At 41.2% G+C, this 23,321-nt stretch overlaps 1 protein-coding gene across 8 annotated transcripts in view; it reads right to left on the bottom strand.

Moving 5' to 3' along the window:
- The window catches only part of atrnl1b (attractin-like 1b), a 1,064,590-nt gene that overhangs the window by 645,140 nt on the left and 396,129 nt on the right, over nucleotides 1-23,321 (bottom strand). For 7 of the 8 annotated variants that reach the window (XM_072239599.1, XM_072239598.1, XM_072239600.1 and 4 more), the window contains exon 22: nucleotides 4,784-4,878. In XM_072239599.1, the coding sequence (XP_072095700.1) occupies nucleotides 4,784-4,878 (95 nt within the window). Of the gene's footprint in view, nucleotides 1-3,792; nucleotides 3,928-4,783; nucleotides 4,879-23,321 lie in introns of those variants that run through there. The other variant, XM_072239604.1, reaches the window with a different exon arrangement.

Below are 23,321 nucleotides of genomic sequence, written 5' to 3'. Positions count from 1 at the left end.
GACTTTGAGGAGAACTGGTATGTCAACAAAGATAGAACATAGAACATAGAATAGTACAGCACAGTACAGGCCCTTCAGCCCACAATGTTGTGCCGACCCTCAAACCCTGCCTCCCATATAAGCCCCCACCTTAAATTTCTCCATATACCTGTCTAGTAGTCTCTTAAACTTCACTAGTGTATCTGCCTCCACCACTGACTCAGGCAGTGCATTCCACACACCAACCACTCTCTGAGCAAAAAACCTCCCTCTAATATCCCCCTTGAACTTCCCACCCCTTACCTTAAAGCCATATCCTCTTGTACTGAGCAGTGGTGCCCTGGGGAAGAGGCGCTGGCTATCCACTCTATCTATCCCTCTTATTATCTTGTACACCTCTATCATGTCTCCTCTCATCTTCCTCTCCAAAGAGTAAAGCCCTAGCTCCCTTAATCTCTGATCATAATACATACTCTCTAAACCAGGCAGCATCCTGGTAAATCTCCTCTGTACCCTTTCCAATGCTTCCACATCCTTCCTATAGTGAGGCGATCAGAACTGGACAGAGTACTCCAAGTGTGGCCTAACCAGAGTTTTATAGAGCTACATCATTACATCGCGACTCTTAAACTCTATCCCTTGACTTATGAAAGCTAACACCCCATAAGCTTTCTTAACTACCCTATCCATCTGTGAGGCAACTTTCAGGGATCTGTGGACATGTACCCCGAGATCCCTCTGCTCCTCCACACTACCAAGTACCCTGCCATTTACTTTGTACTCTGCCTTGAGTTTGTCCTTCCAAAGTGTACCATCTCATACTTCTCCGGGTTGAACTCCATCTGCCACTTCTCAGCCCACTTCTGCATCCTATCAATGTCTCTCTGCAATCTTTGACACTCCTCTACACTATCTACAACACCACCAACCTTTGTGTCGTCTGCAAACTTGCCAACCCACCCTTCTACCCCCACATCCAGGTCGTTAATAAAAATCACGAAAAGTAGAGGTCCCAGAACAGATCCTTGTGGGACACCACTAGTCACAATCCTCCAATCTGAATGTACTCGCTCCATCACGACCCTCTGCCTTCTGCAGACAAGCCAATTCTGAATCCACCTGGCCAAACTTCCCTGGATCCCATGCCTTCTAACTTTCTGAATAAGCCTACCGTGTGGAACCTTGTCAAATGCCTTACTAAAATCCATATAGATCACAACCACAGCACTACCCTCATCTATATGCCTGGTCACCTCCTCAAAGAACTCTATCAGGCTTGTTAGACACGATCTGCCCTTCACAAAGCCATGCTGACTGTCCCTGATCAGACCATGATTCTCTAAATGCCCATAGATCCTATCTCTAAGAATCTTTTCCAACAGCTTTCCCACCACAGACGTAAGGCTCACTGGTCTATAATTACCCGGACTATCCCTACTACCTTTTTTGAACAAAGGGGACAACATTCGCCTCCCTCCAATCCTCCGGTACCATTCCTGTGGACAAAGAGGACATAAAGATCCTAGCCAGAGGCTCAGCAATCTCTTCCCTCACCTCGTGGAGCAGCCTGGGGAATATTCCGTCAGGCCCCGGGGACTTATCCGTCCTAATGTATTTTAACAACTCCAACACCTCCTCTCCCTTAATATCAACATGCTCCAGAACATCAACCTCACTCATATTGTCCTCACCATCATCAAGTTCCCTCTCATTGGTGAATACCGAAGAGGAGTATTCATTGAGGACCTCACTCACTTCCACAGCCTCCAGGCACATCTTCCCACCTTTATCTCTAATCGGTCCTACCTTCACTCCTGTCATCCTTTTTTTCTCCACATAATTGAAGAATGCCTTGGGGTTTTCCTTTACCCTATTCGCCAAGGCCTTCTCATAGTAATTTATTATCAAATGATATCTCATTATCAAAGATACTCAAAGATTTCTACAAAGGTTTCACAGAGAGCATTCTAACTGGTTGCACCACCATCTGGTAGGGAGGGGCCACTGCATAGTATCGGAAAAAGCTGCAGAATGTTGTAAACTCAGCCAGTTCCATCATGGGTACTAGCCTCCCCAGCATCCAGGACATCTTCAAAAGACGATGCCTCAGAGAAGAGGCATCCATCATTAAGGACCCCATCACTGAGGACACGTCCTCTTCTCATTGGTACTCAAGGAGGAGGTACAGGATCCATGTTTCAGGAGCTTGTGTAATGTATTGCTGCTGCAAAACAACAAATTTCACAATGTATGCTAGTGATATTAAACCTGATTCTGATTCTGAATATATTAACTTGCTTTCCTTTTTACCTCCTCACCAATTTCAACAAGGTCATTCAGGTCTTTCATCCTACATTCGTCTGATATTTGTCTTTGTCTGGACTGGCATGCTGCACAATTGAAGCACAGAAAGAGAAGACCTATGGCCTCTTAAATATCTAAATGCTGGCAGTTCCAATAAAATCTGTGGGAAGACTGATCACAATACGTCAAACTCTGTGAATCCTAAAATAACTGCACTTCCATCATCCATAATCTGATTATTCACAAGTTTTATGAGAGTACAGGTAGTTTTCAAAATAAAAGCTTGCATTTTATTTTTAAAAATCCTGTCCCTTAATTTTGCAGAATAATTTAAATTTTGCACAATCATTGTATTGGGGGCGGGGGGGGGGGGTCTATTATTTATTTATTTAGTTTCAGAACAAGAGACTCCTTTCAAATATTAATGCTACCATCATGCATGCCTATCTCATTACCAAGTGGAATTCAAAAAATCCATGATGCTACTTAGAAGAAAAGGGCATTACAATTCATCTTCGAACCCAAGTATTTCCCATTAATTATCCAAGTTGCCAGAGATTTCAATAAAATGTTTCGTCTTTAATGAGGCACCTCTGGAAAAATAACTGAATTTAATCAGCAGAGATTTTTTGTTCAATTCTTCTGACTGTATCGTATTAAAATTTGTTTAATCATTAATAAACACATGATTACAAAGTCAAAATTGAAAAACTGATCCATATTTGTATTTTGTGCACCGTAAGCAAATCACGTTTTAAAAAACAACTATTGAAGTTCATCATATATAAAACAAAACAAAATCTGATCTTTTGGAAATTGCAGCAGAGAGATGATTATATGCAAATCAACTGTCAAGATTCCTACATTAAAATAATAAATACACTTCAAAAGTACCTCACCAGCCTTAAGCTGTATACAGGTCAGGAAAAGTAATAGGTAAAAGCAAAGCTTGTTTTTCTTAATAAAACGATGCTAACTAAAACATGTGACCCAGAAACACCATAAAACACACAAGACTGATTCAGTGTGCAAGCTGCTATCTAGTCTAGAAACCTCAACATTAACAATTAAGGACCAATTGAAATAAAATATTTAATAATGTGTTTTGAATTTTAAAAGTCGAGCATTTTGTACAAATTACTTTAAAGTCAAAACATTTTAAATGTTGAAATTTTTGTACGCTCGCAAACTTACAGAAAGTGCATTTTTAATCATTTATTAATTCTTAATCAGTCATTGTCAAATTGCCCTGTGATTAGGCTACTGTAAACTAGGTGGGTTGTTGGGTGATGCAGCTTGTTAGTCCGGAAGAGCCTGTTCCGTGCTGCATCTCCAAATAAATTTAAAAAAATGAAAAAGTAAATAAAATAAAGCCTAGCATTTACATACTACAAACTGAAAATTATTAATGGTCTAAATATGTACAATATTCAAAGTTTACAGGTTTTTTACCACTCACACACAAGATAGCTCATGCCACCAAACAATCCTAAGGATACTTACCAAGATTCCAGCACCACAGAGCACAATGGCCCTTGCTCAAAAAGCCTCTTTGGCAGCTACAACAACTTTCAGTGCATGCTTCAGTACACAGTGTTAGATGTTGGAATGCGCTCGTCTAGAACCTCGAGACATGGTCAGCTCCTTTTAATGAGAGACCCGCAAATTCAGTGCAAATCGGAGAGCTTGTATCAATCAAGATGATCATTTTCCAGCAGAGTATCGATATATCCTTCCAGTATTCTTTTCCTTCTCTCTTCCCTTTTTTTCTATTCCCCACTCTGGCCTCTCACCTCCACTCCTCACCTGCCTACCACCTTCCCCTAGTGCCCCTCAATTTCTTCCTTGGTCCACTATCCTCTCCTATGAAGTTCCTTCTTCTCCTGCCTTTACATTTCCCACCCACTTGACTTCACCTTTCACCTTCTAGCTATCCTCTTACGCCTCCCCCACTTTTTTATTCTGGCATCCTCCCCCTCCTTTTCCAGTCCTGAAGAAGAGACTCGGTCCAAAGCACCAACTTCCACACATGCTGCCTGAACCACTGAGTTCCTCCAGCACTTTGTGTATGTCACATCTGCAGAATCTGTTGTGTTTATATTTTCCAGCAGGAGTTCAGCTATGACTCAGTGTGCACCTCTGGAAACTGTACAAAAAGAATACAAGAAGTCCTATGCTAAGCTACTGTGTTGGGAGGAAACTTCACAACACCCACTGTGTGTGGAGACGGAGTGAAACTCTATCAACTTTCTCTTCTTCTGCCTACCTAAACCAATTTACTATCCATTGTCCAATACAACAGTGACTACACCAACAGTATCGTACTTAACAACTTCTTTCTTCCTTTATTCTTTAACCAAAAAAATAGAAAGACAATGCACTACTCAATTGAATAGGAAAGTAGGGAAAGATCAACCAAGCTCTCCTCAAATAATATGAATACTTTCAAATCGCAAGAAAATAAGAGAATTTGTACTGTCGAACTGCAGAAAGAACTAACCTGTTCAGGAGTAGCCATAAAGTTGATTGCGGTGTAATGCTGATCATCTTCCTGGGTAAGGCTGAAGGTGAACTGGTAGTCAATTAAAAGACTATCTGTGGACAAGATTCAAAAGCAGACTGTGAATAAATGAAAACTTCTCTCAAATTAAAAAATTCTACAAAGGCAACTGCCAAAATATATTTCTTTTATATTAACATAGCAGTAAATAATCAGAAAATTCAATGAGATGATCAGCTATTACTGGAACATATTTCCTTAGAGGAGCTCTTCCACCAATACACAATCTCCCAGCTTGGCACAGTACAAACCCTCTCCCTATGGCCCATGATATCAGCACCAACTATAATGCCAGTACCAACCATTATGCCAACCTGCACTTATCCTATCAGCCATGCTCCAAATGCCTTCATTCCTTGCATCTGCCCTGTATTTACACATCAATTTCATTTAATATATTAAAGCATCAATCAGGTCATATTTTAACCTTAAGTTAGTTTCTACAATCTCTCCACACAATTTAAAACTCAAAATTATGTATTATTCTGGAAAATGAAATGGCAGTCTTATCCCGATCAAAATAACTTCTTAAGAACTGCCCATGTGAATGCAACATGATGTGACTTTTTAAAGCTTACAGTAGCAGTTCTCACCACTTGCTTTCTACATCTCCAGGCAGACAGCAACTATCCCTTTAGTTTGTTGTTATATAATCTTTTGAGCCTATCTAGATTATTTGAATACATAGAGCCCAACATCTCAAAGCTTCCAGATTTACTTAATTTAGAAATATTCCACTCTATTCTTCTTTAGTCCAAATGGACAACTTTGCACAGTGATCTATTGGTCTTATTTTGGACTCCAGTTTATTGGTCACCGCTTCAAAAATGCAATGACACCTCCCTAATGATGCAAGAGAATCAACAGAATGAGGAGAAAAAACTATGAACATCCATCACAGAGTTGCCAAATTCTCTACCAAAAGACACAACAAAAAATGGTCTGACATTCCACAATTTTGTGCTTTAACTGATCAGCAGATTAACAATGCTAAATAGTCATTGCCAAGAAACATGACACATGCAAGTAAAAAATGAAGTTAAATCAGTGCCTCTATCTAGTCAATTTTGATACTCCATTAATGTGCAAATGAAAACAGTAGCCTATAAGACCCTAACCAATTTCGAAATCTATTACACCAAACCACATCGGCATTCTCTCATAGCAGACATATAAAAGCTTATTTTATGAACATTGAGTAAGCTTTGTATGACTGTAGTTTAACTTTATTTTGTTTATGCATTCTGATTAATTTTAAAACTTACTAAATAGCACTTTTTAAATCATCCATTTTTAAACTCTGATACTGCTAAAATATGAAATGGGCCAGATTCTTATTTACAAATGTACAGCAGTGAAAGGTGACTAGAAATGAAGGGGTAGGTGACAAGACATTAATAAAAGATAAGAAAAATACACAATACTGAATGCAACAAGTGATTTGTCATCTTCACAAATCATAGTGTCAGAAGATGTTGAATCATTGTGGATAGAGCTAAGGAATCGCAAGGATAAAAAGACCCTGATGGTGGTTGTATACAGACCCCAAACAGTAATAAGGATGCGGTCTACAAATTACAAAGGGAGATAGAAAATGCATGCCAAAAGGGCAATGTTCCAATAGTTATGGGGGATTTCAATATGCAGGTAGATTGGGAAAATCAGGTCTGTGCAGGATACCAGGAGGGGGAATTTCCAAAATGCCTATGAGATGTTTTTTTAGAGCAGCTCGTGTGATTGATCCCACTAGAGGATCAGCTAATCTGGATTAGGTGTTGTGTAATGAACCAGAATTGATTGGTGATCTTAAGGTAAAAGAACATAAAAGACAAGTGATCATAATATGAATGACTTCATCCTGCAATTTGAGAAGGAAACGCTAAAGTCAGATGTATCCAGATGTATCAGTATTACAGTGGAATAAAGGGAATTGCAGAGCCTCAAGAGAGGAGTTGGCTAAATTAAATTGGAAAAGAACACTGGCAGTGTTAACTTTAAACAGCAATGGCCAGAATTTCTATAAGCAATCTGGAAGAGGCAAGGGATATATACATCCGAAAGAGGAAGAAGCATTCTAAAGGAAAGATGGCACAACCATGGCTAGCAAGAAAAGTCAAAGCCAATGGATGCACCAAAGAGAGGGGATATAATAGAGCAAAAATTAGTGGAAAGTTAGAGGATTGGGACGCTTTTAAAAACCAACAGAAGGCAAGTAAAAAAAGCCATTAAGAAGAAAAAGATGGAATGCGAAAGTAAGCTAGCCAATACTATTAGAGAGCATATCAAAAGTTTCTTCAGATACATAAAGTATAAAAGAGAGGAGAGAGTGGACATTGGACCACTGGAAAACAACGCTGGAGAGGAAATAGTGGACAAACTGATAAAGTATTTTGCATCAGTCTTCACTATGGAAACACTCGCAGTATTGTGCAAAATCCAGGTGTCAGGGGTCATGAAGTATGTGAAGTTCCCACAACTAGAGAGAAAGTTCATGGGAAACCGGAAGGTCTGAGGTAGAAAAATCACCTGGACAAGATGATGTTCACCACAGGGTTCTGAAAGAGGGGTGGCTGAAGAGATGTGGAGACATTAGTAATGATCTTCCTAGAATCATTAGATCCTGGAATGGTTCTGGAGGACTGGAAAGTTGCAAATGTCACTCCACTCTTCAAGAAGGGAGAGAGGCAGAAGAAAGGAAATTATAGGTCAGTTGGTCTGACCTCAGTGGTTGGGAAGATGCTGGAGTTAACTGTTAAGGATGTGGTTTTGGGGTAGTTGGAGGCACATAATAGGCCACAGTCAGCATAGTTGCCTCAAGGGAAACTCTTGCCTGACAAATCTGTTGGATTTCTTTGCAGAAATAACAAGCAGGATAGACAAAGGAGAATAGGTTGGTGTTGTGTACTTGGATTTTCAGAAGGATTTTGACAAGATGCCACACATAAGGCTGCTTAACAAGCTTCAAACTCGTGGTATTACAGGAAAGATTCTAGCATGGATAATATAGTGGCTGATTAGCAAGAAGTAAAGTGTGGGAATAAAGGGATGTTTTTCTGGATGGCTGCTGATGACCAGTGATGTTCCACAGGGGTCTGTGTTGGGGCCAATTCTTTTTATGCTACATGTCAATGACTTGGTTGATGGAATTGATGGCTTTGTTACAAAGTTTGCAGATGATTTGAAGATAGGTGGAGGGGCAGGTAATTTTGAGGATGAAAAGAGGCTACAGAAGGACTTAGATAGATTAGGAGAATGGGCAAAGAAGTGGCAATAGTGTCAGGAAGTGTACGGTCTGGCACTTTGGTAGAAGAAATGAAAGGGTGACTATTTTTTTAAAATAGAGAAAATACAAAAATCTGATGTACGAAGGGACTCGGGAGTACTTGTGCAAGGCTCCCCAAAGGCTAATTTGCAGGTTGAATCTGTGCACTGGAAAGCAAGTGTGATGTTAGCATTCATTTCAAAAGGACTGGAATATAAAAGCAAGGAGTAATGTTGAGACTTCATAAAGTAATGATGTGGCCTCACTTGGAGTATTGTGAGCAGTTTTAGGACCCTTGTCTTAGAAGGGATGAGCTGAAACTAGAGAGGGTTCAAAGCACATTCACAAAAATGATTCCAGGACTGAACAGCTTATCATATAAAGAGCGTTTGATGGCCCTGGGCCTGAATTCACTGGAGTTGAAAAGAATAAGGGGTAACCTCATTGGAACCTGTTAAAAGGTGAAAGGCCTTAATAGAGTGGATGTGGGGAAGATGGTTTCTATGGTGGGATAGTCCAAGACTAGAGGACACAGTCTCAGAATAGAATGGAGATGAGGAAGAGTTTCTTTAGCCTGAGAGTATGAATCTGTGGAATTTGTTGACACAGACAGTTGTGGAGACCAAGTTTTTTTTTGCATATTTAAGGCAGAAGTTGATAGATTTTTGATTTCAGGGCATGAATTGATATGGGGTAAGGGGAGGGGGGAGGCAGGAGATTAGGGACGGGAGGCAACATGGATCAGCCATAATGAAATTGCAGAGCAGACTCAGTGGACCAAATAGCCTATTTCTGCTCCTATATTTTATGGTCTTGTGAGGGGAAATGTCTTCACTCAGAGAATGGAGAGAGGGTGGAATAAGCTGCTGGCAGAAGTGGTGGATACAAGTTCAATTTCAATATTTAAGTAAAGTTTGGATAAGTACATGAATGGTATAGAGGGCTATGATCCAGTTGCAGGTTGATGGAACTAGGCAGAATAATAGTTTGTCATAGACCAACTGGGCTGAAAAGTCTGTTCCTATCCTGCAATTGTCACAATGGGGGGAGCTGGGAACGGACCCAAATGCAAGACACAGACACTGAAGTACTAGGGACAGGACTAGGATGCAGGACCTGGGCTAGGACATGGACAAGAAACAGGGAACCCGGACAAAGAACCATGAAGCGATGGTTCTCCAACACGGCCTAAAGATGGCAAGTGGCTGCTCTAGCCTTCCACCAGCAGGTTGCTCCCAGGGAATCTTAACAAGACAAACCAGCAGTCCACACTTGACCCCAAGGCTACTTACATTCCAGACCCCAAGGCTACTTACATTCCAAGCCCCAAGATGGGAATCAGGTGCCTATGATTAACTCAAACAAAACAAGGGACAGCTGGAAGACCCGGAGTCCTGAGTCCATGGACCAGACCGTGAACCGGAAAGCGGATTTCACGGACCGGACCATGACAATAATATTCTATGGCTCTATCTAAACATCAAAACTTTTACTTTAAAAACAAACAAATACAAAATTACACTGCAGAATCAAATGTCCCAGACACCTTTGCTGGGTTGCCTGAGTTGGTCTATGACTTTCAATGTTAAACCACAGTATAATGGGTCCAATAATCTAACTAATGGTATGATATTTGCAGAATAAACTCCTTTATCCAATTAGGTTGAAAACTGCCTAAGTATGTCCTGTCTGTAAGATAAATTCAATCCTGTTATTAACTGCTCCATCAGTTTTCTCTCAATCATCAGCAAAGTGAAGGAAACTGCAATGTTATGCTGTAGTGACTAAGAAATCAAAGCATTACTCTAATGTATCCATATTTGACTGATAAGAACACACATTCAGACAAGCTAAAATATGATTGAAGTTTTCATCATTTTCAATTATAGAAGTTACATCCAATTTCTCAAGTGTACATTTGAGACCAAAAATCAGCCTTCAAGTCACTGAGATCAGTTTTTTAAACTACAAACACAAGAGATTCTGCAGATGCTGGAAATTCAAAGTAACACGCAAATTGCTGGAGTAACCCAGCAGGTCAAACAGCATCTATAGAAAGTAATGAAGAAGAGTGCTGATGAAGGGTCTTGGTCCGAAACATCAACACTTCATTTTTCCTTCCTTTCCATAGATGCTGCCTGACCTGCTGAGTTCTTTTCTTTTTAAATCTTTTTATTAATTATTATTGAAAATCAACAACAGAGAAAAATACATCAAAATAATCAAGGTAACATATCCATATGTAGAATAATAGTTAAACTATCAACCAGGCTGAACAGTATATCAATAATAATCAAAAAACAAAGTATTAAAGCTCTTTTTTATGGAAAAAAGAAGGAAAAATAACCCTTAATAACTAAAACAGAGAAAATCCCTAATAACGAAAAAAAACCACTGAGTTCATCCAGCATTTTGTCTGTATTAAACCATAAATCATATTTGATGATGATGACGTCGACTCAGGCCTGAGAGGCCAGTATCAGGCATTTTTCATGCCTTACAAGGCGCAGAATGAGAGGCTGTGTGGCGCGCCACTCCTTGCACAGACATTTCGTTGTACAGTATTTTTCCTTATTTTACGAGGTTGAGTTGCGAGCTCAATACTCAATCCGGCACGGATGGAAAGCGTACTTGGGAACGGCCCGACTGGATTCGAACCCGGGAACCTCCGTTCCGGAGTCCAGCGCTAATGTCACTGCGCCACCAGCCGTCCAAATCATATTTAATTTTAGTTAAATATTACCAAATGAGAAAAGAATTAAGTGTAATTAATCTAGCCAGCAGTTAGCAAACTAATGTAAAGTAAAAATCAATCCACATTGGAATTTTAAACACACCATTATAAGGATTATTATGACCTCTTTCATCTTTAATGAAGGAAATAAAGTAGGAAAAATCACCAGCAAAAGTTACCTTAGCCTAGAACACCTTGCCAAAGGTATCACAGGATGAGCATGTGATGTTTTTATATTTAATACTGGGCATGGTATTTCAGAAAATCATAATCCCTGTATTTAAATAACAGGCATAAATCATAATTCATAAATTAGTAAATTGATTCTTAAAAAAGCTTTAAAAAGCAACTATTTAGACTTTCAATTGACAGAAAATGCTGGAATTAATTCTAATTATCTTGTACTTAAGGAATATGAATATCATTCGGAATAGTCTGAATTATTGTCTGCCACAATTTGTCCAAAACTGTTAACAATTTACACTACATTATGTTATTGGTTACACCTGTACTATCTCAAGGCCCTGCAGTAAAGAAATGATCTGTATCAAAGGCATGCAAAACAAAGCTTTTCGCTGTACCTCAATACATGCAATAGTAATAAATTTACCAATTTAAAATGTGTTATGGATTTTAAGCCAAAAACCCTGTTCTCAACAAAACTGCACCCCCACATATCTGAAGTTAATGAAGAAACTGGACCCAAATTCCCGGTCCACTTTCCACTATTCATTAAGAGCTTCAAATTCCAATGAAAATGAGTTCATTTCTCAAAGCCTATAGATTAAATGTGTGTTTTTGTTTTGTCTATTGTATTGAGTGTGTTTTTTCTTAATGAAAAATAAAGGTTCAAATACAAATAAAAAATAATGCATCTACAAGCATATATATATTGTTGGAACTACTTGAGGGAGTAACTCTTTTCCATTTCACTTTTGGGCATTTTGAGAAGGTTTTCATGATATACAATAACATTAACAAAATGGTGAGTTTTTAAAAAAATTACAAGTAGAACATCAATCATCAAACTGTCTGTGGTAGACATTACAAATTCTCAAGCTAGCCTCAGTATTGCAACTTTTACACTTGCATCCCTTGGTTGCACAGGATAATAGAATGCTTGATACTGTGGAATCGATTCCCATGCACATCAAACATCCAGTAGACTGAGAAGACAAAACACACCACTCAATTACTAAAGTGAGCAGCTCGAACCTCCTGTATTCATAAGTGGCCTAGATTTATGTAACACCTGACAGCTGTATGTTCTAAGCCAGAACATACAAACTACTCATCAGTCTGGAGAAGAAAATGGAATTCTGATAAACTTTCTCTGGAGCCACAATAGAGGAAAGAGGGATTGAAGAATTAGGGGAGTGTATGGAAGCTTCAAAGACTAGATTAATACCAGCTTTAAAAAGCTCTCTCAAATAAACCTTTACTTATCCATTCACAGAAGGTCCTCCACTGGATTCTCCTTCATCCTTGTTTTATTGAATCAACACTGAGAATGTACTGCAGAATAGTTCAGAAAAATGTCACTTATGTCCCAGATAACATTCTCAAGCATTGACACTAGCCCTTGTGCCTCAGCTAAAGACCCAGCTGGCCCAGCCTCAAGCACACAATGGTAAGGAGATTATTCTGTTCTTAATTTTGTCTGGGAGCCAACACATCATACAGCAGACTACCATAATTGGACACATATTGATCACCATGGGCTAAAGGAGCCTCTAAAAACTAATGTAAATATATACAAGTACTGTTGTGCAGAAAGAACGATTCAGATGGAAAGTATAAGAAATCCTTCCTTGGATGTGGGTCTATTCACTAGTTTAAATATTGTGGGAGTGTTGCACTACTGGAGATGGTGTGCTTTGAACCAAAGCAAATCTGACCTCTCAGACGCACAGAGAAATTCCCATAAAAAATCCTGAAAAGGGGAAGGATTTTCTCAGGATCGTAGTCAACGTCTGTCTCCAAAACCAATGAGTTGATCATCACTGCTGATTGCAAGAACTTGTACACTTGTGTCTCATTTTCAGCATCAAAGCAATGGTCACATATTTCAGTATAAATTATAAATAGCACTATCTAATGAAAGGAGCAAACACTAACATGACACCTAAATAACCATGCATACTGACCCAATGATATAAACACAATCAGTTTAAGTCAATTCTTCACTTCAATGATTTTAATGGTGCTATCAACAATTACTGTGAAGTAACTGACATGAAAATCACACAATACGTTGAACTAAAATCAAAAGATGTTAATCATAATTCTGGTTGAAGCTGTCACTTCTGAAACAGGCGTCAACAGTGAAAGTAGTGCCTGATCAGGCAAAACATCTGAAACTCAACACTTCACTTTTTAAACTGCAAACATTCAACAGAGACAACGTTCGTGTAAAAGCCATGATTAAGAAAATGTGGTAAGAAGCCTTGACAATATACTGGAACTCCAATCTCCAAAGACATAAGGTATTGTCTGACAATGCTGTTTCAGTTTTTAATAGGCCAGAGGGTTAAGTACTTTGATATAGTATACAACTATGATTTTATGAGCACTTTATAATCAACATATTTCTATACTTCAAACTACTAAAATTCTTACTGCTCATCAGAGTATTGTGTTGTCTGTTTTTAGACACAAGATAGCTAACTCATGATGAACTTTGAGTTATCCTACTGTGTCAAACATACTATGATGTAATAGGACAATGGAGATTTATTTTCTGTTTTTATAAAGTAGCAAAACAAATATTCCTTGAAAGTTATTAATTGACACAGGATTTATGGGGAAATACAATCCTTCTATCACTGCTAGAGTGTAAATGAGAAGCACACTGTTACACAATTCCCATCATTCCCCAGCTAGTTAAGATGAAACCAAATCTCAGTGTCAATCACTTCACGAGTTTCAAGATATTGCAGCTTTTACAACACTAAAACAATTAAACTCACCATGGGAAGTTTGCCCGGTTACCTGATGAAAGGTTTGTTTGAATGATGAGATTCTTGTCCCTGCAATGCATCTAATTCTCAGAAACCCAGACCCAGTATGAACTGAAACTGCATCATGCAGTAAGTGTCTCCATATGGGCATTTGACATTTATTTTATCTTTCACGATCTAACATTTCCTTCCTATTTTATCAATTTATTATGTTTCCCCTCTACCATCTCCATATCCTACTATAATCGTAGATTTCATTGGTTAATTAGACAGAATGCTAGCGTCCTTCCTGATCAAGACCCCAATGCCCCTCACTTCGCCCTCTGCACACGTGCAAATCAGCAATTTGTGAAAAGAAGGCTCAACCATTCCTGAGAATGAAATGTCAACCATATTGCTGTGCATTTGAAGTCACAAAGGCCAGATGAGATCTGGTCAGCTGTTTTCTTCTACCCTGATAGACATGAAAATGCAGCTTTCTTAAAATCAGTAAATAAACCTGCAACTGCAAGGTTCAACTACCAAGACAAAGTAGAAAAAAAGCACAGAGCCTAGCAAGCATGGTGTCAAGAAAACATAGCTCTCCTTCAGAGTCAGTAAAACAGAGAATGGTCTTGACTCAGGAAGTAGAGCAGAATGCACACCCCTGTCTATGTTAATAGTGCTGGGGTGGAGATGCTTGATAGTTTCAAGTTCTTATGTGTAAATATCATCAACAACTTGACCTGGTCAAACCAACAGATGCTATAGACAGAAAAGCACACCAGCACCTCTAGTTTCTCGGAAAGCCAAAAGAAAATTCATAACGTCCCTGATGATGTAGCCAATTCTACACTGTAAAACAGCTTCCCCTCTATTGGCTCTATCTACACTTCCTATTTCCTCAGGAAAACAACTAAGATTATTAAGAACTGCTCTCACCCTGGTCATTCTCTCTTCTCCACCATTCATCAGCAAAAGATACTAAGATTCAAGAACACATTACCACTGGACTCAACGATAGAGCCATTGAGTTGTAGAACACTATGGCACAGAAACAGGCTCTTCCGCCCATCTAGTCCATGCCAAAGTTTATTCACTCATCCCCAACCTCCTAAACCCAATGTTCTAGTCTCTGAAGTGGAAGGTGACTTGGAGCTCAGAGTGTTGACTATCCAAGTCTAAATGCCTGTCACTTCTGTGGTTCACTCATGAAGAATGTCTGACTGAGGAATGCAGCAAGGGGTCAGCTGAGTCTGTTTACACCTGTCAATTTTAACACAGAGAGCAAGACGTGAAATCAAGAGATTCAGAAATTCAAAATACAGCTGATTCTGAAATTCTGAATTAAAACTAGAAAAAGCCAGAAACACTCAGCAAATCTGGCAGCATTTTATCCCACGGTTATAAGACTCATGAATAGACCACCTACACGATAAAGAGGAACTCCTGATTTATAAAACATAGAAGTATTAAGACTTATTTGATTACTGGAAAGACATAATATACTGTACTGTGCCGAAGTCTTAGTCACCCTAGCTACATATACGTGCCAAAAACTTTTGCATGCATGGAATGATCAGACTGGATGGCATGTATACAAAAGCCATTCACTGCACCTTGGTACATCTGCAACAGCTGCACCAAGCTGCAGCTCCTCAGAGAACATATTAAGGAACTGGAGCTGCAGCCTGATGACCCTCAGCTCATACAGGAGAATGAGGAGGTGATAGATAGGAGCTTCAGGGAGGTAGTCACCCCTAAGTTGCAGAAGGCAGGTAACTGGGTGACTATCAGAAGGATGAAGGGAAGTGGGCAGTGAGTGCAGAGTACCTCTGTGACCATTCCCCTCAATAATAAGTATACACCACTTTGGATACTGCTGGGGGGAGGGGGAGTGATCTATCAGAGGGGAGCTGTTGTTCCCATGCTCTCTGGCACAGAGGCTGGTGCTGTGGCTCAGAAGAGAAGAGAGGTGAAGGTGACTGCAGTAGTGATAGGAGATTCATAATCATTGGAACAGAGATGAGATTCTGTGGGTGCAATTGAGACACATGGATTGCATGTTTTCTCCAGGTGCCAGGGTCAGGGATATCGCGGATCAGGTCCACGGCATTCTAAAAGGGGAAGGTGAGCAGCCAGAAATCTTGGTACATATTGGAACCAATGACATAGGTAGGACAGATGAGAAGGTGCTGAAGAGAGATTTTAGGGAGCTAGGTAGATAGTTGAAAAACAGAACCTCCAGGGTAGCAACCTCGAGATTTCTGACCACACTACATGCCAGTGAGGGCAAGAACAGGATGATTTGTAGGTGAATGCATGGCTGAAGAACTGGTGCAGGGGCAGGAGTTCAGATCTATGGATCATTAGGATATCTTCTAATGAAGGTACGACATGGACAAAACGGTCCAGTTACACCTGAAGCCTAGGAGGACAAATATCCTTGTGGGCAGGTTTGTTAGAACTGTTCGGAAGGGTTTAAACTAATACAGCGGTGATAGTGTGGAGGATGTGCTAGTTCGGTTATAAACAGAGGCAATGTGTAGTGAGGTTCCTAACAAAGAGAGGCTGATGGTAGGGCAAAATTGTAGTCAACAGGATGAGCTGCAATGTAAAATGCAGACAAAATTGAAAAGGCTTCACAGGAGTGAAGGTGTTATATTTGAATGCATGCAGTATACAGAATAAGGTAGATGAACTTGTAGCACAATTACAGATAGGCATGTATGATGTTGCAGGTGTTACTAAATCGTGGTTGAAAGAAGATTGTAAGGCACAGCCAAGAAGGGCCAAAGGGCCTGTTTCTGTGCTGTAGTTTCTATGGTTCTATGGGTTGCAATGTCCAAGGATACACAATGTACCAAAACAACAGGCAGAGGGAGGGGCGTGTTGTGGCTCTGATGATAAAATATGAATTCAAATTATTAGAAACAGGTACCTAGGATTAAGGGGTGTTTAGTCATTGTGGGTAGAGCAAAGGAACTGCAAGGGTAAAAAGACCCAGATGGGAATTATATACAGACCCCCAAACAGAAGTAAAGATGGGGTCTACAAATTACAATGGGAGATAGAAATTGTATGTCAAAAGGGCAATGTTACAATAATCAAGGGGGATATCAATATGGACATAGATCGGTAAAATCAGAATGGTGCTGGATACAAAGATGGGGAATTTGTAGAATGCCTACGAAATGGCTTTTTAGAGCAGCTCGTGGTTGAGCCCACTAGGGGATCAGCTATTCTGGATTGGGTGTTGTGCAATCAATTGTAATTGATTAGAGAGCTGAAGGCAAAGGAACCCTTAGAAACCAATGATCATAATATGATGGAATTCACACTGAAATTTGAGAAGGAAAAGCTAAGTCAGATGTACCTGTATTACAGTGGAGTATAGCGAATTACAGAGACAGGAGAGAGGACCTGGCCAGAATTGATTGGAAAGGAAGAGTAGCAGGAATGATAGCAGAGCAGCAATGGCAGGAATTCCCAAAGCTGAAGTAGCCTTCTAAAGGCAGGATGACGAAACTGTGATTGAGAGGTCAAAGCCAACATAATAGCCATAGAGAGGGCATGTAATAGAGCAAAAATTAGTGTGAAGTCAGAAGACTTGGAAACATTAAAAAACAACAGAAGGCAAATAAAAAAGTCAGTAGGTAAGAGATGGAATACGAAGGTAAGTTCGCCAATAATATTAAAGAGGATACCAAAAGTTATACTGATATACAAAGTGTAAAAGAGAGGTCAGAGTAGATATCCAATAGCTGGAAAATGATGCGAGAGAGGTAGTAATGGGGGACAAGGGAATGGCAGAGAGACTGAATAAGTATTTTGCACCTGGCTTCACTGTTGAAGATACTAGCCACACACATCAAAGTTGCTGGTGAACGCAGCAGGCCAGGCAGCATCTCTAGGAAGAGGTAGAGTCCACGTTTCGGGCCGAGACCCTTCGTTAGGACTGACTGAAAGAAGAGCTAGTAAGAGATTTGAAGGTGGGAGGGGGAGGGGGAGGCTCCAACACCTCAGGGCAGATTCAAAACCCGGACTCCAGCAACGACCATGGACACCTTCACAGCGATTGCGCAACCACCAACTGCGACTCCAGCCTTGAACTCCAGGCCGGGTCTTCATGTGCTGCTATTGTGACTCCCGTTTCCCCTTCCCCCACCAATACTCTGCAACTCTGTCTCCCTAAGATCCCACTGTCAGCTCCTGGACCCTCAGAGGCTCCATCTTCCTCTCACCCCAACCCTCCCCTCTCCACTGACACCCCCAGCCTCCCCCCTCCCCCCTCTGATCCCAGTTCTCATCCGTGCCGGGTCTTTACCATCCCCTCTGACCTTCAACTGTCTGAGGCACAACGCTCTGTCCTCAGTAAGGGCCTCACCTTTGTCCCCCTTCGCCCACACCTCAGCGAGTTCCGTGTTCGCCATGATGCGGAACTCTTCTTCCGCCGTCTCCACCTCCGAGCCTACTTCTTCAGCAAGGACTCTTCCACCCCCATCGATGACCCCTTCTCCCATCTTCAACCCTCCTCCTCTTCATGGACACCCCACTCTGGTCTTCTGCCTGCTCTGGATTTCTTTATTGCTAACTGCCGACGGGACATCAACCATCTCGACTTCACCACACCTTGTTCCTATTCCAACCTCACTCCTTCCGAACGCTCTGCTCTTCACTCCCTCCGCACTAATCCTAACCTTACTATAAAACCCGCCAATAAGGGGGGTGCTGTTGTAGTCTGGCGTACTGACCGCTACCTTGCCGAGGCACAGCGACAACTCGCGGGTACCTCTTCTTATTTACCCCTCGATTGTGACCCCACTAAGGAGCACCAGGCCATTGTCTCCCAAACCATCACTGACTTTATCCGCTCAGGGGATCTCCCATCCACTGCTATCAACCTTATAGTTCCCACATCCCACACTTCCCGTTTCTACCTCCTACCCAAGATCCACAAACCTGCCTGTCCTGGTAGACCTATTGTCTCAGCTTGCTCCTGCCCCACCGAACTCATTTCTGCATACCTCGACACTGTTTTATCCCCCCTTGTTCAATCCCTTCCCACCTATATAAGGTTCATTTTGGATCTCCCCCTCCCCCTTCCACTTTCAAATCTCTTACTAGCTCTTCTTTCAGTTAGTCCTGACGAAGGGCCCCAGCCCAAAACGTCGACTGCACCTCTTCCTAGAGATGCTGCCTGGTCTGCTGCGTTCACCAGCAACTTTGATGTGTGTGGCTTGAATTTCCACCATCTGCAGACTTCCTCGTGTTTGCACTGTTGAAGATACTAGCAGTTTGTCAGATGATCGGAAGTGTCAGCGGGCAGAAGTGAGTGCAGGTGCCAGGACTAGGAAGGTGGTTTTCGGGAAACTGAAAAGTCTGAAGGTAGGTAAGTCATCTGGACCAGATTATGTATACTCCAGGTTTCTGAAAAGGGTGGCTGAAGAGATTGTGGATGCATTAGTGAAGGTCTTTCAAAAATGAATTAATTCTGGCACGGTCCGGGAGGAATAGAAAATTGCAAATGTCACTCCACTGTTAAAGAAAGGAGAGAGGCAGAAGAAAGGAAATCATAGGACAGTTAGTCTGACCTCAATGGCTGGGAAAACGCTGGAGTTAATTGTTAAGGATATGGTTTCAGGGTACTTGGAGGCACATTCCAAAATAGGCCGCAGTCAGCATGGTCTCCTCCAGGTAAAACCTTTAATGACAAATCTGTTGGAGTTCTTTGAAGAAATAATGAGCAGTATAGATAAAGGAGAATTGGTGAATGTTGTGGACTTGGATTTTCAGAAGGCCTTTGACAAGGTGCCACACATCAGGCTTCTTAACAAGCTATGAACCCATTGTATACACTAGCATGGATAAAGCAGTAGCTATTGGCAGAAGGCAAAGAGTGGGAATAAAGAGAGCCTTTTCTGATTGGCTGCTGGTGACTAATGGTATTCCAGAAGGGTCTGCTTCTTTTTACATTATATGTCAATAACTTGAATAATGGATTTGATGGCTTTATTGTCAAGTTTGCAGATGATACAAAGATAGGTGGAGGGGGGCAGGGAGTTTTAAGGAAGTAGAGTGGCTACAGAAGGACTTAGACAGATTAGGAGAATGGACAAAGAAGAGGCAGATGGAATATAGCCAGGAAGTGCATGGCCATGCACTTTGGGAGAAGAAATAAAAGCACAGACCAATTTCTATATGGCAAGAAAAATCTAAAATCTGAGGTGCAAAGGAACTTGGGGGACTTCATGCGGGATTCCCTTAAGGTTAATTTGCAGGTTGAGTCTGTGGTGAGGAAGGCAAATGCAATGTTAACATTCATTTGGAAAGGACTAGAATATAAAAGCAAGGATGTAATGTTAAGACCTTATAAAGCATTGATGAGGTCTCACTTAGTGTACTGTGCATAGTTTTGGGATCCTTATCTTAGAAAGGATGTGCTGAAAGTGGAGAGGGTTCAAAGGAGCTTCACAAAAATGATTCCTGCATTGAAAGGTTTGTCATATGATGAATGGTTAATGGCTCTGGGCCTCTACTCACTGGAATTCAGAAGAATGAGGGGTGACCTCAATGAACCCTAATGAATGTTAAAAAGGCCTTAAAAAAGGTGGATGTGGAGAGGATGTGACATAATGGTGGGAGTGTCAGAGGACACCAGCTCAGAAGAGAGGAGCGTCCTTTTAGAACGGAGATTTAGAAGGAATTTCTTCAGCCAGAGAGTGGTGGATCTGTGGAATTTGTTGCCACAGGTGGCTGTGAAGGCCAAGTTATTGGGTATATTTAAGGCAGAGGTTGACATTTTCTTGATTAGTCAAGGCATGAAGGAATATAGGAAGAAGGCAGGAGATTGGGGCTGAGGAGGAAAGTGGATTGGCCATGATGAAATGGTGGAGCAGACACGATGGGCCAAATAGCTAATTCTGCTCCTAATTCGGCTCTTATGGTGTTATGTAGCAATAATAAACCAATTATCAATTTAAATTTCCCTGGCACAATGTGTAAATTTGATACACGAATTGTAGATCAGTAGCACAAGCACCTAGAACAGCCAGATTATATTAACGTGTAATGTCTATCAAAAAGTACTTACACCTCCTGTAGGTTTTCACGTTTTATTGTTTCAAAACATTGAATCACAGTGGACTTAATTTGGCTTTTTAACACTGATCAACAGAAAAGGACTCTTTCATGTCAAAGTGAAAACAGATCTCCACAAAGTGATCTAAATTCATTCCAAATATAAAACACAAAGTAATTGATTGCATAAGTATTCACATCCTTCAGGTCAGTATTTGGAAGATGCACCTTTGGCAGCAATTACAGCCTTCAATCTGAGTGGATAGGTCTCTATCAGCTTTGCACATCTGGACACTGTAATTTTTCCCCATTCTTCTTTACAAATCGGCTCAAAATCTGTCAGATCGCATGATGATCGTGAATAAACAGCCCTTTTCAAGTTCAGCTATAAACTCTCAATTGGATTGAGGTCTGAACTCTGACTTGTCCACTCCAGGACATCAACTTTATTGTTTTTAAACCATTCATGTGTAGCTTTGGTTTTATGCTTGGGGTCATTGTCTTGCTAGAAAATAAATCTTCTCCCAAGTTGTAGTTCTCTTGTAGATGCATCAGGTTTTCCTCCAGGATTTCCCTGTATTTTGCTGCATTCCTTTCACCCTCTACCTTCACAAGCCTTCCAGGGCTTGCTGCAGTGAAGCTTCCCCACAACATGATGCAGCCACTACCAGGCTTGACGGTAGGGATAGTGTGATTCCTCCATAGAGATCGTTAAGAGCATCAAATTTCTTGGTGCTCACCTGGCGGAGAATCTCACCTTGTCCCTCAATGCCAGCTCCATAGCAAAGAAAGCCCAGCAGCGTCTCTACTTTCTGCGAAGGCTGAGAAAAATCCATCTCCCACCCCCATCCTCACCACACTCTACAGAGGTTGTATTGAGAGCATCCTGAGCAGCTGCATCACTGCCTGGTTCGGAAATTGCACCACCTAGATTGCAAGACCCTGCAGCGGATAGTGAGGTCAGCTGAGAAGATCATCGGGGTCTCTCTTCCCGCCATTACAGACATTTACACCACACGCTGCATCCGTAAAGCAAACAGCATTATGAAGGACCCCACGCACCCCTCATACAAACTTTTCTCCCTCCTGCCATCTGGCAAAAGGCACTGAAGCATCCGAGCTTTCACGACCAGGCTATGTAACAGTTTCTTCCCCTAAGCCATCAGACTCCTCAATACCCAGAGCCTGGACTGACACCAACCTACTGCCCTCTACTGTGCCTATTGTCTTGTTTATTATTTATTGTAATGCCTGCACTGTTCTGTGCACTTTATGCAGTCCTAGGTAGGTCTGTAGTCTCGTAGAGCTTTTGTGTTGTTTTACGTAGTTCAGTGTAGTTTTTGTATTGTTTCATGTAGCACCATGGTCCTGAAAAACATTGTCTTGTTTTTACTGTGTACCGTACCAGCAGTTATGGTCGAAATGACAATAAAAAATGACTTGACTTGACTTGATTTTGATGGTGTGCAGTATTTACGTTACACCAAACATAGCATTTAGTCTGCCCCATGGCCTTTGCTCTCAACAACAAGCGAGTGAACCATACTTGCAGTATTCTACATTAACAATGTCCAACAGGCTCTTGTGATCACAAGGAAAATGTCCAGACAATCACTGGCAACTTTTTTTGTATCCATATTGTGTTTGATATCGACAGTGTGTCAGTAATATTCCACTGACAAACATACAGTGACCTATACATTATTTTCTGTACTGAGAAACAAACCATTAGTAAGCCAACCATTGGAGCATTGGATACCTCAGCCTGAAGCCAGTTCAGGCAATGAACATCTTGAAATTAGATGATAGCTACTTCACCCTGCTCCAACAATGCCATCTCTGCTGGCTGGGTCACGTACACTGCATGTCAGACAGGAGGATCCCGAAAGACCTGCTGTACGAGGAACTGGCCTCTGGCAAGAGAGTACAGGGGCGGCCCCATCTTCGTTTCAAAGATATTTGCAAGAGAGACATGAAGTCACTGAAAATGAACGTCGAGAGGTGGGAGGACATCACAAGCGATCGCTCTGACTGGAGGCTGGAACAATGCAGAGGTCTAAAAAGAGGAGAAGAGAAGCTGAAGCTTGCTGCTGAAGAAAAGCGCACTTATCGGAAAAACAGCACCAAGACAACACTGGAGGACAGCGCCTTCAACTGCAGTCCCTGCAGCCAAGACTGTCACTCCTATGTGGGCCTCTACAGCCACAACAGACGCTGCTCTACCAACACAAACTGAAGCAAGACTTTCCAGGCACAAATCCATGGTCTCGCGAGACTAACGGATGCCACCATGTATTGTGAACTGTTATATTTAAATTTCTACTGATTCCTCTAGGCAAGAGCCTTAAACTTTCACTCTTTTATATAAGAACGGATTCAGCCAACGTTGTTAGGCTTCAAGTGTATCAGCCCTTGAACTTCATGTGCATACAATGCCTATAAAAGGTATTCAACCCTCCCCCA

Source organism: Mobula birostris, chromosome 21 (genome assembly GCF_030028105.1).
Source record: "Mobula birostris isolate sMobBir1 chromosome 21, sMobBir1.hap1, whole genome shotgun sequence".
NCBI lineage: Eukaryota > Metazoa > Chordata > Chondrichthyes > Myliobatiformes > Myliobatidae > Mobula > Mobula birostris.
The sequence above is the reverse complement of the archived record's forward strand: the minus strand, read 5'-3'. Positions and strand labels throughout refer to the sequence as shown.